The sequence below is a fragment of the Lygodium microphyllum genome, chromosome 15 (assembly GCF_053477565.2).
Source record: "Lygodium microphyllum isolate KBCC chromosome 15, Lygodium_microphyllum_v1.1.10, whole genome shotgun sequence".
NCBI lineage: Eukaryota > Viridiplantae > Streptophyta > Polypodiopsida > Schizaeales > Lygodiaceae > Lygodium > Lygodium microphyllum.
This window is the reverse complement of record NC_141149.1, coordinates 148,340,256-148,357,788: the sequence shown is the minus strand read 5'-3', so window position 1 is coordinate 148,357,788 and position 17,533 is coordinate 148,340,256. Positions and strand designations below refer to the sequence as shown.

The 17,533-nt window shown below is 38.8% G+C and overlaps 1 protein-coding gene across 1 annotated transcript; it reads left to right on the top strand.

Annotated features, from left to right (window-relative positions):
- Positions 1 to 432: 432 nt before the first annotated feature.
- LOC148025202 (homeobox protein knotted-1-like 7) lies at positions 433 to 1,864 on the top strand. Its single transcript, XM_087693656.1, has 4 exons — positions 433 to 1,035; positions 1,142 to 1,262; positions 1,355 to 1,596; positions 1,697 to 1,864. The coding sequence occupies exons 1-4, from the start codon at positions 433 to 435 to the stop codon at positions 1,862 to 1,864; spliced, it is 1,134 nt and encodes a 377-aa protein (XP_087549782.1).
- Positions 1,865 to 17,533: the final 15,669 nt, after the last annotated feature.

Genomic DNA, 17,533 nt, shown 5'->3' with positions numbered 1-17,533 from the left:
CCATACGTTCGATCTTAGTATTTGCTACAGTTAATAGAGTAAGAGTCATGTCGATCAATCATGTTAGGATAATTTTGATACGCGTAAACGATATGGTGGTACCGTGGTTGTTATTGTCAATGTGAAGGTGACGACCACTGTCTTCTCATAATTGTACTATGCTTTTAGGACATTGACAGATTTAGGACGAACCTAGCCTCTGATCAGACAGCAGGCTCTCTCTCTCTCTCTCTGTGCGTAAAAGGCATGGCATGGCTATATCGTGATCGTCCTTTCAGGTTCATAGTTGGCATCCCTAATTGAAGTAGCTTTCTTTGTTGAGCCCAGCTTGGCGGACCATTGTTTAAGCGCTAGCTGTCGCTCACACTTAGTATCATGGAAGATCCCAGAGACTGTAATTTGGGCAAGCGTTTGAAGACTTGCGTGAATACGATGTCGCATGCAGCAGGATATTCACGGCATGATCACGACAAGACGAATTCTACAATGTATCAGTGTATGAATTACGGCAATGCGCCGCCAAGGAGCAGCCTTGATCTTCGACCCGCTTCAGCTAGTTTTGCTTCCAGATCAGACGTCTTGCCTTGGAACATTAATAATCTCAGTCACAGAGAGCGAAATCAGGCCGGCACTTATCTGTCCGAAGATTCTCACACACAGTATGGAATGAGCCGCCGAACAGTGAACACTGATAACCTAATTCCTGATATGAAGAGCAGAAGTATGAACCAAAACCCCTCAGTTATTGCAGGCAGTGAGGATGATTATCAGTGGATGAAGCATGCCCAAGATGGACACATCGTGTCGCACCCGCTTTTCGCGACTCTTCTGGAAGCCCACGTGGCGTGCCTTGCCGTGGGCGCTAACGACGAGCGTACAATACTGGGCCAGAGCAATACGAGGGATGATGATGGTGATCAGCTTATGAGAAATGTGCAGATCGACAGGAAGAGCTGGCATGAGAGAGCGGCCAGGCGATCATGCAATTACGACACTCCGCCATCTCCCGACGAAGAGCACATCGACCACTTCATGGTACTTATCTTATCGGGCATCATAGAACTTTGTTTATTTAACCTCTTGAAAGCTGTTAGACTTAATCGCCCCCTGGGCCTCTCTCTCTCTCTGTGTTTTTTCCTAGGTGAGCTACATCTTGCTGCTCCAAACTTTCAGAGAGCAGCTCCGCGACCACATGCACGTCCATGTCACCGAGGCCCTCACCGCTCTAGCCGACCTCCGGCAAGCCTTCTTCGCTGTTGCCGGTACGTGGCACTTACGTCATTCATCTGATTCGTTGCGATTACTCGTGTAATGAAGCCAAATGTTCGTGCTCGTTATATCACTCGTACTGCAGGGCCAGAGGCGGTTGAGACGGAAATTAGCCAGGCTTTGATGATGTCCGACGATGAGGATGAGTTACTCGCTGACGAAGAGATCGAATGCAGGAATACTTGTAACGAAGACAGCTCCTTTATTCATGCAATTCATCGCACGCAGCCCAACACCAGCGGGCTAATTGACTCCTTGCTTCCCACCGATGACGAGAGGAGGCTCGCGGAGAGCATAAGGAAAGAATTAAAGATGGAGCTCAAACAGGCATGGAAACACTTCTGTTTTAGACGGGCTAACCACTTCTATGCGGTACGCATATGTATCTCCGCGCTAATCATAATCTGTTATTTTGATTGTATAGCAGAATTATCGCAGTAGACTGGCTGGTATGAGGGATGAGATCGTGAGGAAGAGGCGGGCTGGTAAGCTTCCCGTTTCGACTACTTCACTTCTCAAGCACTGGTGGAAATCACATTCCCAGTGGCCATATCCAACAGTAAGTCTCGTACTCTGGAAATTATATCATCATTGAATCAAAATAATGAGAAACCAAGGCCGCCTGGGAAATGCATGCTGTTTCAAATGCAAGCATTCAGACGTTTTCTTGCATGTTTGTGCCTCCAGCTTTCGTGTTTGCATTAAAAGTCGTTTTGATATTAAGTATCCTCTTTTCAACCATTAGGGTAGGGGGTTAATTCGCCATCCAAGCTTAGGGTAAGCTGTTAATTCGTCTAGAGATATTCAGTAGAGATACGTACCACACATCTTCCCAAGACATGGTAGATCTTGCGGTCCTTAGTTATTGAAGAGCAGTTCTTTATCACAAGAGATGGTAGTCTTAGTAAGGTCATCTATGTCTATAATTACCTTTAACAAAACACTTAAAGTAGCTTCACATGTTACACTATGTCGATACCCAAAATTCACCCCATTCCCGCTCTCGCAATTCAAAACATGTGTGTGTGTGTGTTGTCACCCAAAGGAAAAAGATACCAATTTCTAGCAAAGTTAAGGGAGGCAACATTTAATAATGTTGTAAAAACTTCTTAGATATAAACAACACCATTTTGGTTGCATAAGATGCATGGATCTAGTTGATTGAGTGAACTTTGAGTATACCGTATGGTGATGACGCATCAAATCTTAATCCAAAGGGCTACAACCTGAGGGTACACCTAAACTTTGAAGGTCAATCTTAATCTAGCAACTCTTTGAAAGAGATTGGCTATTGGCAATCTCTAAAAGACAAGAGTAAACAACACTTTACTTAGTTGAATGAGAGTGTAAATGAATGGGAGGGATGTATGAACCCCTTTCTTATAACATAGTTACACTACATTGTCCTAAAATAATGTCCTACCTTGTAGGGTAGTATTAAATAATAACCTAAAATTATATTAGACTAATTGAATCCACTTATTCATAGAATTCAAATGTTGAGATCATCATCCACCCCCTTTCCACCCACTCATCTAGCAAGCTTTTGTTATCTAAACAATTTATGCTGCCATACAATTTTGACATATATAACTAATTAGCCTTCTTGATTAATGTATTACACAAGTTCATAAAACCATTCATGTAAGCATGACATACCAACTAATAATCCAAAACATTTTCTTTATAAATAATAGCTAAAGAGTTATTCATTAACATTGATTTCATCAGGTAAAAAAAATTAATTCACTATTAGCTGTAGTCTAGTCTTGTTGTCTCTCATCAGGTATACCACAAGGGATCATATCTCATCCTAGGTGGCTAAAAAGGCACTGAGCTAGTTGGTAATGTTTTTGCCAACACCTAACCCTTCATCCCCACTAAAGGAATCACTAGGATGTTAGGATGCATGGATCTAGAGCATGGCTATGGTGGCGGATAGAAGAGAAAGAGAAGACTCATGATAACATAGACAAGAAGGACTAATTGTCACACAAGTGAATTAGGTTCCAAGATGGAAGCTTGGACTCATAAACACAATGTTGTGTGCGCAGACAATGACAGTAAGACTCAAGGGACAAAAAGTACAATGACATTGCATTGAAATAACAACCAAGTCTATGCTTTTGTAGCCTTTGGGTTGTTCCATTCTCATCACTGTGCTTATGGGATATGAAGAATCTCTTCCTAGAGCATACATCATTTGCCATATCTTTCAACACTCCCCCTCAAATGATGAGTTCCTACACTTGTTGGCTTTCTCCCCCCCCCTTACATGATGACATGGCCCAGCAGACTAGCTCATAGGCAGCCTAGTCATTTCATAGAAATGATAAATTTTGGAGATTTTGTTGTGATTCTAGGATTTATGTGGATTAGAAATGAATATAAGATAAATTCTCACTAATTGTGATCAGTCCGAACCCATCAATTAGAAATATCAAAACTTTTATCTAAATAAATGAAAAAATTTAGTTAAAAAATGATATCAAAGATATGGTGCAATACATCATCAGATAGTCCCAAAGCAATGATGCCTAGAGCCTCACTGTTCATCTTTTTCCACTCTTTTCTCTAAAACTAGACTTGTTTAACCCGTCTTCATCATCTTCCTTCTTGCCATCTGCATCACCTATATCATCCTCAACTAGATCCCAGAGGTCTTTTCTCATGAGATGGTACATTGTCTTTTCTTTCTAGGTGTGAAAGCCTTCACCATTGAATTTGGCTATTTTCTCAAGTTCAAACATTTTCAACAAGGTCTTACCGCAAGTATACTTGGGTAGTGTCTATTCCTTTACAATGAGATTGAGGCTTAGTACAAGGGGATTCAATCAATTGGGCATTCCACATTAAAATTTTCATGTGTGTCATTGCAAGAACTGAAGTAAAACTAGCAAATGAGCTGTTCTTGGATGTGTCAATGCTTGCTTCAATAAACTTGTCATCCGTTATTTCAATATCAACTTTAAGTAACTCTTCTTTCAATTCATTTTTGACATCAACAATGCCATTTGTAGCATCAAAATCCTCTACAATGATCGCTTGAGTTTGAAGAGCCTTTGGATGTTTGATAGCAGTATGTATTCCTTGTCCTTGATAGGAAGCACTAAAATGAGTATCAAAAGATACTATGCTTTGAAGAACTTGATGTTGAGATGATTTCTCCCCTCCTTACTAATTTGAAGTATTGGGAACTGAGTGGAGCACCAAATTAGAGTGACAAACACTTGAATGATCCAAGAGGAGTGACAAAATGAAGTGTTTTATGAGCTTCAACCCAAATGGTTGTAGCTTCTTGTTTAGGGTTTCAGGACAAGGGCTTGGTTTTTCACTGATTGCAACTCACAGAGATGACCATTTTGAAAACCGTTTGATTGGAGAGATCTTAGGTATGGAGGTTCAGTTTCCCTATGAGCTCATTGACAATCACATTGCGTGCAAAGAGAGCAGGCCGTAGGAATATGCGCAGGTGTTGAACATGCATTGATGATGAATTCATGTAATGCTAAGGTCAAAGAAGGAAAATTTTGATATTTGAAGTGACAAGAAGTTTCCTCCTAAGTAGAGAAAGAGGTCCACAGAGGAAAGTTCAGTGAGATATGCCCTAGTTTGAGAGATTTGAAAGCTCCAACTAGGGTAGGTGCAGGCTAGCTATGGCTGCCATGAAGAAAAGAGTGGAGTTGGAGTAAGAAATGAACTCATGAGCTGACAATGAACTGACCAAAGATGAAGGGGAGCTTAATGAAATTTTTTATGAGCTTAGCCCCCCCTTAGTCTAGGTAGTTCACTATATGTATACCATCTATATCACGTGTATTCAAGACCGATTTATAAATATCCTTATCAATGAATTTTCCCTTAATAAAACATAACCCTTTTCAATTTCATCTATAAGTAACCCCTTTATATGGGACTCTTCTATATGTAAAAAATGTGTAAAAATGGTATTTTAAAAATTCTTTATGTTGAACTCACATGATACATAGATATATTTATGACTGACCTCCTTGGGGCGTAGCCATGCTGGGCCATGCCCTCTGATACCATGGTAGAATGCATGAATCTAGAGCATGGATATGGTGAATGGAAGGGCAAATGGAAGAGAAAAAGAAAAATCATGATAACATAGACAAGAAGGAGAGACTATCACACAAGTGAATTAGATTCCAAGATGGTAGCTTGACTCATAAGAATAATCTTGTGTGTCTAGACAATGACACTTGACTGAAGGGACAAAAAGTACAATGTAAGCTATATGCATTTCATCTTCCTCCTTAAAAAAAGAGGTTGCCCTACAAGAACAAACTCTCTCAAGCTCTAATTTCTTTAAAAATCCTCCATACAAGATCATCAACCCTTGCTTCCATCAAACTTAGCCACAACTATTGTGCTTAAATGGGCTTTTAAATTAGTGGCTCATTTGTTCTTTCTTGGAAGCAAGGGATGCTTGTGCGTTCTTTTACACTCCAATAGAAGCAACATTTTCACATCCCATCTAGTCACTTTGGTAAATATCATTGTTCTTCTTTGAAAATGACCTTGCTCATTGCAATGGAAACAAGCAAATCTTCTCCTAGGCGAGTTCTTTGCTCCCTCCATAGAATAATCTCAAGAGGTTCATTATATGTAACCCTTTATATCACATGCATTCTAGGCTTATTTAGAAATACCCTTAACTTTGATTTTTCTTGTAATAAAACACACCCAATTCTATACAATTGGTGAATTCCTCCTTTTAAACCCACGTGATATGCTTAGATATTTATGAGTGACCCCTTCACTCCCTCCCCCCTCAAGAAAATAATCTTGAGATTCAATCCATCCTTTGTTTCATAGAATGATATTTTTCAATAGGATTCAAGGTTTTCTCTTCTGTGGGTTATATTGAATGGACATTAATCTGTTTGATGAGTGGTAGACTTTTGATGAGTGCTTCTTCCAAAGATGTAGGTCTCATCATGTCTAGGCTAAGGTCTAGGGCAATATTGGGACCTTGATAAACTCTTGTCACATGTCATTTAATTATCATAATAGAGTGTGATCTCTCAAGGTAATGAAATTTAAGTAGGATTCTTATGGGGTGAAAATTTATGAGTGATGCCGTTCTACCCCTCCTCCTCCTTTGCCCCAGAGAGAATAAACTTGAGATTTGATCCATATTGAATTTCATTGAATGATCTTCTTCCAGATAAGATTCAAGGTTTTGTCTTCTATGGGGATATATTGCATGGGAATTCATCATTTTAACGAGTGGTTGAATTTTGATGAGTGCATCTTCTAAGGGTGTAGGTCTCATCATGTCTAAGCTAAGGTCTAAGGGAGTATTGGACCTTGAAACTCCATCATTTAATCTTCATGTTGGAGCGTAATCTCTCAAGGTAATGAAGTTTGAGTAGGATTATTATAGGGTGAAATTTTATATTGCATTAGGCTAAAAAGCTCATTCATCTTTAAGGATACATGAGGGAGCTCTAGATAATTGTATTTCTCATCTATATTGATGTCCTCTTAGGTTTGGTATCTTTAGACCATTGTTTTCACCGAAGTTTCACACCACCATTGAGGTGAAATCATTGAAGATTGGACTCATTTTGGTAGAAATGGTACTAGTGGAAAGTTACACATCCATGACCTCTATTTAGACCTTAATATCCTTCTCCACCTTAGATCCTTATGCATTAAAGGAGGGACTTGCATCAACTTGATAATAATATTATTTTAAACTTCCACATACAAGGCATTGATCTAGCAAAAACTAATTTCTAGATAATATGTAAAATTTACAATAGAACTTCCCTCAAATCAGGAGGTTGTTTTGGATACTATGAGAATATGAATAATTTATTTGCAAGCCAAGATAAAGGTAGATATAATCTAACTATAAGTTTACCCATATTTCAATAATCACACATTTTATGGCAAACATATTTAACAACCTCAAGTACTACTTCATAAGCTAATATATGTTCTAGTCATGTCTATTCAACTTAGTATGCTTGATTAAGAACATGGTTGATATTATCTTATGTAAAGTATCACAACTCTTTTTGCAAATTAGTTTCTCTTATTTTCCTACCTTCACTAGAAGACTCTTCTTTCTTCTTTTATCAAAAGCATTTCCTTTTCAACCTAGATGAGAGACTCAAAATCATATGACTCCAAATACAAATATCCTCAATTTGAAGACTTGAAAATGGTTTGATGGATACTTATTACAAGGTCTAGCAAATTGATAACCAAAGTTTACCTTGGTTTTTTAAATGAGGAGAAGATCATCAATCATCTATCGATTTTGGAAATGTTAGCTTATATATAATTCAAGATATACTTCAACATTGTATTTTTTTTCTCTAATATGAATGTAAGGCATTCACCCCTAACTAGACGATAAGAGGTAACCTTCAGTACTTAGTTGGACAACTCTTGGTGATTGGAACCTTTGAATCCCATACGATATATGGACTTTGCCAATTAGTGGACTCTAAGTCCACCTTGTAGTGAAGCATCGAGTGTGGGTCCAAAAGGGTAAAATATTGAGGGTTCCTAAACTTCTTTCATCTTACAAATAGTCTTCTAGTTACATCCCTACTAAAGAGACCACTTTGTAGTCTCTTAGGGGGGTGATTTCTTTTTTTGAGATTCTTTAGGTGAGCTTCTCCAACTATATGCCTAGCTAGTGAGATTTTAGGGCATACTTTCTAACGTCATGATGTATAAAAGCATGTTTAGAAAATAAAATTCTATAAGTGTCATGAGTGGTTATATGTGTATTTGTAACATATACATATATGCATGGATGGAAACACCCATCCATCATAAAATACGATCCTCTGTGTTATGTTTTTCTTCCCATGCATAAAGAAACAATCCCCACAAATTTAGGGACCTCACAAACATTTGGGCCCTCATCCCTCAAGCTTATTAGAATGAGAATAGTCATTTCCAAAAATTAAATTCATGAAAGTTCACAAAAATGATATTTGCATTCCCCCCCTCAAATTTCGATACCCTATCCCACAAGTCCTCCATATCAAGCCTTACAAGCTTTAAAAGTGTGGTTAGTTCTTCACATCTTTCAAGATCTAATGTAGTGTACAATAACTTATGGTGTGCACCATATCTAGATCCTCTATATTATGTGTGTTCAAGGTCTATCTATAAATTCTTTGATTTGTGATATTTTCTTAAATAAAACACACAATTTCCTAGAAGAAACTCAAAATGAATATGTTGAGATGTGCTTTTAGGGGGAGAATAATTACATATCTAGAAAAGCATAGCAACTGTTTTGATATATGTAAATACCCATATGTGTGTACACACACACACACACACACACACACACAGGGAAAAACCTTGAAGTTTATCATATTTCAAGACCTCTTTAAAATTGTGGTCCATAGAAGAAATATATAAGAGTGTAAATTTTGGTGATTCGATCCCAAAAGTGAGGTCAAAAGATTGGAAAACCTTAAAAACAACTACAAATATAACCTATTTCACCTCTAAATAAAGCTTCACAAATGCAATTCTATGAGTCATAGGATGGTCTACACTAGTATAGACCACTTAGAGATTGAAAGAATGATTTTGATCCCAAAATTAAGCTTAAATGGTCAAAAAAAACTTAAGAATGACTATGAACATGACCTATTTCATATGATTTGTGGTAGTGCAAACCATACCATGATAGCTCATAGAATTACATCTCTAAAACTTTATCTAGAGGTTATTTCAAGTGGTTTACACTAGGACACACCATCCCATGGCTCACAAAACTACATTTTTGAAACCTTATGTAGAGGTCAAATAGGTTAACATGGACTATTGGGGATAATAGAGGATCCAATAGAGGGAGAGAAGAAAGACTATAAGGACTCAACATGTAAAAATATGCATATACTACATTGGATCTCCATATGTATTTCGGAGACTTTGATTTGGTACATTAAAAAAATCAAGTCTATGTAAGGATGTATGGGAGATAACTGAAAAGGTATATGGCACTTATACGAAGGCAATAAATATATATTTTTAAAAAATTATACATTGTTGTGCATGGTGCAAAAATCGAAGCATTAGTGATTATGTTATAGATATTGGGAAAATTGCAAAGGTTCTTGTTCAAATGATGCACTTATTGCTAATGATGACTTGGTTTTAATAATTTGAAATGGGCTTGGTCCTGTACACAAGTTCTTAGACACCTCTATTTCTATGAGAGCACGCGACTAACTTAGATGTTGAGATGTCGAGCTCTACATGAGCTGACATCCACTATGTGTCTTAGTGATGTGTTTGGATATTATTCAGTGGCATGTTAGGTGACCAACATGAGGATACACTAGTGATTCTACAACTAGAGTACACCCACTTAGTCCATCCTTGGTTATGGCACATTCAATGTGCCACCTCTTCTTTCCTTAGCACATTCACACTTAGTGACCGCGTGCACATACGTTGTGGTAATTTTATATTAGTCTTTTATTATGTTGTAGACTTAGTTCTTTTGTATGGAAGAATAAGGAAGAAGAAGACAAGAAGATTTCATCCTTATCTCTCTATGTGCTTAAGTCTCCATTATCTTTGTATGTGTGCTCTTGGGTTTTTCACCTCTATTCCCTTTTGTTTGTTTTCATGGTATTAGAGCCATCTCGGAGTTGCATGAAGCTTGATTGAAGGCTAAGGTGAAGGCATTAAAGAATGAAAGTAAGCAAGCAAGTAATGAGTAAGAAACTCTTCCACCTTGCTCAATTTACCTTAGAATATAGTCGCAAGAGGAGGCTCTTAAGGCTCACAAGGTTGTAGTCTCTAATTGTAATGAAACTTGGTGAGCAAGAAAAATAGTATATTTTTTGCAGTGAGGTCTTTTCGACCTCGAATCTAAACTTGTAAGTGGTCCCAATGCTAGTATTTGGATATACTATAGTTTGGACTTTGTTGGTTGTTTACATCTACATATGTACAGATTGTGAATCTCTAAGGTTTGAGATGTTTGTTGGGTTAGACAGAGAAGCTATTTGCATATATAAATTACAAATTATAGTTATTGTTGTGCAAACTGTGAATAGGGCTATGTGTTTAGTTGTGGTTCACCTTGTATCAACTTGCTTACATATTGCAGTTTTTTGAAAGTTGTCCATTTTATCAAAATGTCTAACTTCTTCAACTAGATTGTTGGTGAGAAGCTTGATAAGAACAATTATCCTTTGTCAAAATGTCTAACTTATTTAACTAGATTGTCAAAATGTGATGAAATTAATAATGAGTTTTTTGAAAGTCGGGAGATCTTTCAATATTGTTTTTGGTGCCCAATACATACTCATTTGGGTTCTTGGCGCTACTTTTTAGTTCATTCACCCCTCTTTGAGCTTCTTTCTCTGCGCTTTCATTCTTTTCATGGCTTTCTCCAGGCGCCCTTCTCGTTTAATACACTCTTGCACAGTCTATAGCCAGGGAGTAGATGGAAATTTTGAGCCCAAAACCTTTGCTGTAAACGATTGGGTTACCATGCTGCCATCTTGCAAGGGCTCCCATAAGGTGAAAATAAGAAAACGAGAAGATATAAAACATCACTGGAAGGGGCGTATCATTGCCTTCAAAATTATGCCCGAAGGCTGGTTTGTCAAGGTGCAACATGTTTACATGGCCAAGGATATGCACTTGCCTCCAAACGAACGTGTTCCCCAACAAACACATTGTAAGTTATAAGTTGAATAACGTATATAATTCTTTTCCATTTATGCAAGTTCTAACAAACGGTTCGTCATTGTAGATATCTTTCCGTCAACAAGGATTGAATGGCAACCTGTGGAAAGCCTAAGTGGGACTTTCCATGCCATTCATAAGGTATTGGCAGGTATTATTTATGCCGATCAAACTGTGTCTTTTTATAGTGAATGCAAGGTTTTTATATATTATGCACAGTATGTGGTTCCCTCTAAAGCAGATAGGTATGGGAATATCGAAGATTTGCCATTGCCAAGTCTTTCATCTCTAAATTGGGAGATTCCTGACAAGGTAATAGTGCAGAGTTTCAAATTCAAAATATCTCAGGATATTAAAAAGTCCATGACAGCTGGAAGGATCTCAAGAAGAATACGTTTATCATGGTTTGTACCCCTCCATATCTTCGTGGCTTGCTTCAAAATAGCAAATTTACAAAGAATGAAGGTATCCTGGTTAAGTAGAAACTTTTCGAAAGAGGATTTGGACAACACTATAGGGACGCATTGGAAATCTAGAGAGTGCGATCACAAAGGTGATATCTTGAGGTGCAGTGCATGCCCTCAATCCTTGGCTTTGGCTTACAGTATCCCTCGCCAAAATCTTGCTTTGGGCTTTGATTACAGGCGATACAAACTAAGATTGGGTATTTGGGTTCCCTTGGATTCTGATACAGATAACACACCATATAAACTTGTGGTGCACGTTTTTCCGCATGAAGAAGTAAAGAAGGTGAATGTTACTTCCAATTGGAGTCTGAAAGATGTGAGGGATACCTTGGAATTGCTAGACAATACATCCCCTAGATATAAGTTCAAAGTGAATGGTGTAACAATTGGTAAAAGAGCCGAGCGCTCTTTCTTTTGTACGAGTTGTTTGTCTCCCACAATTGTGAGTTTGGGGCCTTGAGAATGAAAACTTGGCAGGAATTTATCTTAATAGATTGTCCTTAAGATATTTTTTAATGGGAACTTCATAAGCTATCGTGAAGCATGTCGCCTTTCGAATGTGTATAAATAAAATGTACATTGCATCCGATTTATAAGTGAAAATTTTCATTATTTATCTTAATAGACTGTCCTTAAGATATTTTTTAATGGGAACTTCATAAGCTATCGTGAAGCAAGTCGCCTTTCGAATGTGTATAAATAAAATGTACATTGCATCCGATTTATAAGTGAAAATTTTCATTACACAATGAGGTACAAAAATTGCATAAAAATGTACAAAGCCAAAATAATAAGGCTCGTGTATAAAATGTACATTACATTCGATTTACAAGTGAAAATTTTCATTACACAATGAGGTACAAAAATTGCATAAAAATGTACAAAGCCAAAATAAAAAGGCTAGTGTATGCTTATGTTTGCTATTTTCATTCTTTATCGATTTCTTCAAAGATATTTTTTCTCACAGGGCCTTTCTTTGATTGTTGAAAAAATTTGACCTTTACAGGTAGTCTCTTTTCTTGAGGCTTAAGAGGGGATGGATCAAATTTAAGAGGAGAGAGCACTGGCATTCCTTTTTTCTTAGACTCTGCAGCAGTGGTCCCATTGCCTTTTCCCTTGCCCTTGTCTTTACCATTGCCATTGTCCTTACCCTTTCCCTTGACCTTTCCCTTGCTTGTGCCCTTGGCCATTGAAGTTTTGGGAGGAAGAGGGGAGTCAGGATCATACGATGTGATTGCTTTGTCTAGAATCAGCTCGATGTATCTCTCCCTTATCCACCAAACATATGATTCAGGATAGTCTCTACACTGTAAGAATAAATATTATAAGTTAGTGAAAAGACATCATGATAAGGGTTACACAAACATCAAATGAAATAAACTTACATTCACTCCTTCTATTTGTAACAACTTTGAATCCACTGTTCTGCAAATGTTTGAGATAACTCTCCATCCACAAGAATACGCATCGCTTTGCAATGGAACTTCTTGTAGAAGAAAAGTATACGGCCTTTGAGGATCAGCAAGATCCTCGTATGTTGTATCCAAAAATGTAGAAACGAGTCTACCAGCACTGCAAAAGGAAGCTTTGTAAGTTCAAAATATTATTTATAAAAGAAATCAAAGTAAGTAATTTTCTTCCAACATACATTCGTGCTTGACCGTGAACACCGCTGAGAGAATTCATAAAGATAATTTCCCTTGAAAGACAATTAATGTAGATGAGACTCCAATGCCCTCTGCAAATTCATAAAAGAGGTGAGTAGAAGGGTGAAAGCAAATGAACATAAATTTTCCTCTACAGAAAAAGAAAAATACATTTCTACATAAGGGAAAAAGATGTGGTAATTTCTCACACTATCGAAGCTACGAAAAAATGGTGAAATATTAGAACCAGATTTTGCAAAAAGTCCCATAGAGAGAAGTGGATCAACAATGTATATGGTTCTTCGGATATCGAGAGTGAGAGAGGAGACCAATGCCCTGCAGATAATAGCAAAAGCTATTCAATACCAATTTCATCCAAAATATAATTGAACCTATAAGACTTAACTTATGCAACAAAAAACCTTACCTTATGCAACAAAATACCACGGAGTCAGATAGTTGGAGATCCCTTTTTTCCAACATGGGCTTGTCCTCGGGAGATATACTAAGATATTCCTCCTCAGGTTCCCCAGCAACATTCACAAGAATCTGCCCATACACTTTGCCCATCCTCTCGCTGTTGACGGGAGCAAGTGATGCGGCTTTCCTCTTGTAAACATCGTCTTCAGTTTCAAACACCTCCTGATTTTCTTCACTCAAGAAAGCCTCCTGCTGGGTGGCACCCCTTGTAGGGTAAAGGTGACTAACATCCTCAACATTTAGCTTTTTCTCTTTCCTAGACAATTTTGGGGGAACGTTAAGGATTTCAAAGGCTTTTTGATCATTGGAAGGCAAGGGCCTCAGGACTTTGTCAAATCTATACCTCACTCTGCTGATGATGCTGAAATCTTTATTCATAAGGGTGATCCTATGAGCATGGGCGGCAGCAATGTAAGCGTCGTTCATGAAATCAATAACAAAATCTTCTGCGGCCTCTTGCAGGGCAAGAATGGCTGAGAGTTTCCACTTCTTATTTAGACCAGAGACAGTTGCCACTTGAGACAATCTATCAGAGATCTCTTTAACCACCCTTATAAAAGCAGCTTTTGAAATGACATGCTGTGTAGCTCTCTGGGCTTTCCTGATCTCACTGAAACATCTCTGCATATAGAAGAACCTGGACTTCCTCTTTCTCTTTTGTGGCTTGGGGTGTTCAGTGGCTTCAGCAGATGTGGGCTCAGGTACCATTGTAGGGAATGAATCTTTCACAGGGTAAGCCTCATCCTTTGCTTCCTCAACTTCAGGTGAAGAAACATTTATAGAAGATGTAAGGACAACACCTAGTGTAGGGGGGATTTCTGTTGTAAAATGCTCTAGAGCCTGTGATGGAACAGCTTCTTCTACCCCCTTAGATTCATCAAATTTTAACTTTCTTCTACCCCCACTGTCCTTCCCATCTAGATACACTCTTCTTGCAGTTTGCTTTGTCCTTGCTATCCAGAAAAGCAAAAATAACAACCAGAAGGACAATAACTGAAAGACAAATTGGCGAGAAATGTGACGAAATGAGCAATTCCGATACGGCACGATATAAACAAAGCGAGCAGAATGGAACAGCGCCTTCGCTCCGTATTGGACATCAGATGCCGATACGACGCGATATGGAGGAAACCAACACTGCGTAAGGAAGCCCTCGCTCCGTATTAGTACGATATGGAGCAAACTGCTGATACGGCGCGATATGGAGGAAACGAGCACACTGTTTGTACGCCCTCGCTTCGTATTGGAGATCAAATGCCGATACGGCGCGATAGGGAGGAAACGGGCACACCGTTTGGACGCCCTCGCTCCGTATTGGAGATCAGATGCCGATACGGTGCGATAGGGAGGAAACGAGCACACCGTTTGGACGCCCTCGCTCCGTAATGGAGATCAGATGCCGATATGGCGCGATACGGAGGAAAAGAGCACACCGTTTGGATGCCCTCGCTCCGTATCGGCACACCTCTTTTTGCTAGCGAAAAAAGGACTTGTATCGCACCGTATCGGCAAGCAATGCGGGAAGAGCTCGAGAAATGAAAAGTGTACACGTCGGAAAAATGACCACTTATATACCCAGGTAAATCATGACACGTGTCAGACACGTGTCCGATACTAATTGTGCCATGTATCTGCATTTATGGTCCGTATGCTACGTGTCAAGTAATGACCGGTCCACTTGTTCGCCACGTGGTTATCGGCCACGTGTTGCCCAACGGCTACTGCCACGTGTATGAGACTAACGGATACTGCCAGGTGGCATAATCCGCACCTACATAAGGGTGTGTTTCTTATCTGTACGGCTTTTTTCGGTTTTCGACCTCTGTTTGTATTGCTGATACGGCGCGAGAGCGACTGTTGGTTTTCTTCGCTCTCCTCTCTTCGCTTCGTTTTGGAGGTTCTGTAGATCTAGTCTTCTTTCAGCGTTCCTCAAGCTCGTGTGACCACCTTTTTTGTGGCTCTAGCGCTTCTTACTGGGATCACCGATACGGCGCGAGGGGGCCTTTCCGTCTGAATCGTTTCTCTCTTATCGCGCCGTATCGTCAGAAGTTGGAAACATGTCTGAACCCATAGAATCCAAGGTTTCTTCAGAAACTGGTAAAAGAAGAAGGCTTTCAAAAGGCTCAAGTGCATCAACATCTGATCAGCCTGTGTATTCTTTTTCCTCTCCATCCTCTGCCACCAATGTGAGAAAGCCAAGTACATCTCCAGGGAAGCGAACGTCAGTAGTGAGAGGTCAAGGAGTATCAGAGCTCATTGATATCACTCCATCAGAGAGGCTACTTGATTTTATGCTTCAGAATGGAATGGATCTCTCATTCTATGGAGTTGTGAAAAATATTTTTAATCCTGATTGGAAACTTGACAAAGTTCTGAAATCTTGTGAAAAATATATAATGGAGGACTTTTTGGAGTTTGAAACTCTTGCAGGTCCTTCTGTTGAAGTTGGCACAATTGAATATGTCCATGTTCCCATTGGGTCAACAGGAAATGAAAAGGCAGTATTTACTAGAAAGTGCAGGGCCCACTCTCTGGAGAGGTTTCATTCAACAGACATATTTTGCTGCACTCATTCCAAAAACTGCAAGATGATGAAAAAATCTGCTGCTTTTATTATTTTCAGCCTTGTCAAATACCCTGTGAAAGCTGAGGAGCAACAGTTGGAAGGAGCAAAGACTACCAGCTTTTGCATGTTGGATGATCTAGCAGATGAAAGGGAAACAGAGGAGGTTGTAGATACAGATTTTGAGACTTTCATTGCTGAGAATTTGGATGTTGCTCACTTCAAAGCTGAGATTATCATTGAGGAGAGCCAAGGAGATACAAACCCTCAACCTGATGAGAGTTCTCACCATATTGTTCCTTCCCTGCCATGTATACCTTTCAAGGACAAGGAGTACATTTTACTATCAGATATTCAAAAACTTTTTAATCTCAGGGAAGATTATTGTCTTGCAATTATTGCAGAGGCTTCTGATGCTGCAAATGGGATAATTGACACAGAAAATGAATCAAAGGAAGAGATTCTGAAACTTGATAAAGAAACTCTAGATGATAAGTTTATTGATGCTGGTGAGGCATTCTCTCTTTGTTTTGAAAAGGCCAAAGAAGCTGAGAAAGAGTTGAGTATTACTGATGAGGACTTCGATCGAATTCAAAGCGAGCTCGGCATTTCCAATTTTAGAAGAGAGGAGTCTGAATATGTTAAAGAATTGACTAACACCAATGAGACAGCATCATCAATTAATTTATGGAATCTGTTTAAATTGGAGTACGATGAAAATCAAGTGGTAAGATAATTTTGAATTTGCTTTTACACATTGGTAGGTTTACATTTCATGCTCATTCAGTATGGGTTTTATTTGCAGTTGGAGATTGCCGATACAGATAACTTCTTGGGGCGTGGCAAAGGATCGAGAGCTGCTAGTAACACCACCAAAGACATTGCACTCGGCCACTACTCGGCTAGGATTGACCCTGAATCCTTTTTTGTACTTCATAGTAGTTTCTCAGAGGACGCAGCATGGCCGATACTTTGTATTAAAGCTCTTACAAGGCTTCTAGGTTTCTCAGGATTACAATATAATGCCCACAAAATAATGTTTTTGGAAAAGACTGCAGCAATTAGGATTTTTGGCTACGGTCCAGGTTACTCTGCTTCTAGAGAAGGATACTTTTTGGTGTTTTCATCCTACGCCTTAGTTGCAGACAAAACTGATGTAAAATCTATAGCTGGCTACAAGAGAAAAAAATTTCTACGTTATAGAGGAAAGATTCCTGAGGAGGAAGAGAATGTGAGAGTTTTGGAAAACTAACTTTGTATATATTCTTTCTTATATATAAAAGTGCGATTGCTCATGTGTCATTGCCGTCTTTTATTTGCATTCTTTGAAGTTGTCGTCGAAAAAACCAGTTGAATAGCTCCTCCAAAGCATTGCTTTTTGTAACTCCTCCCCCATG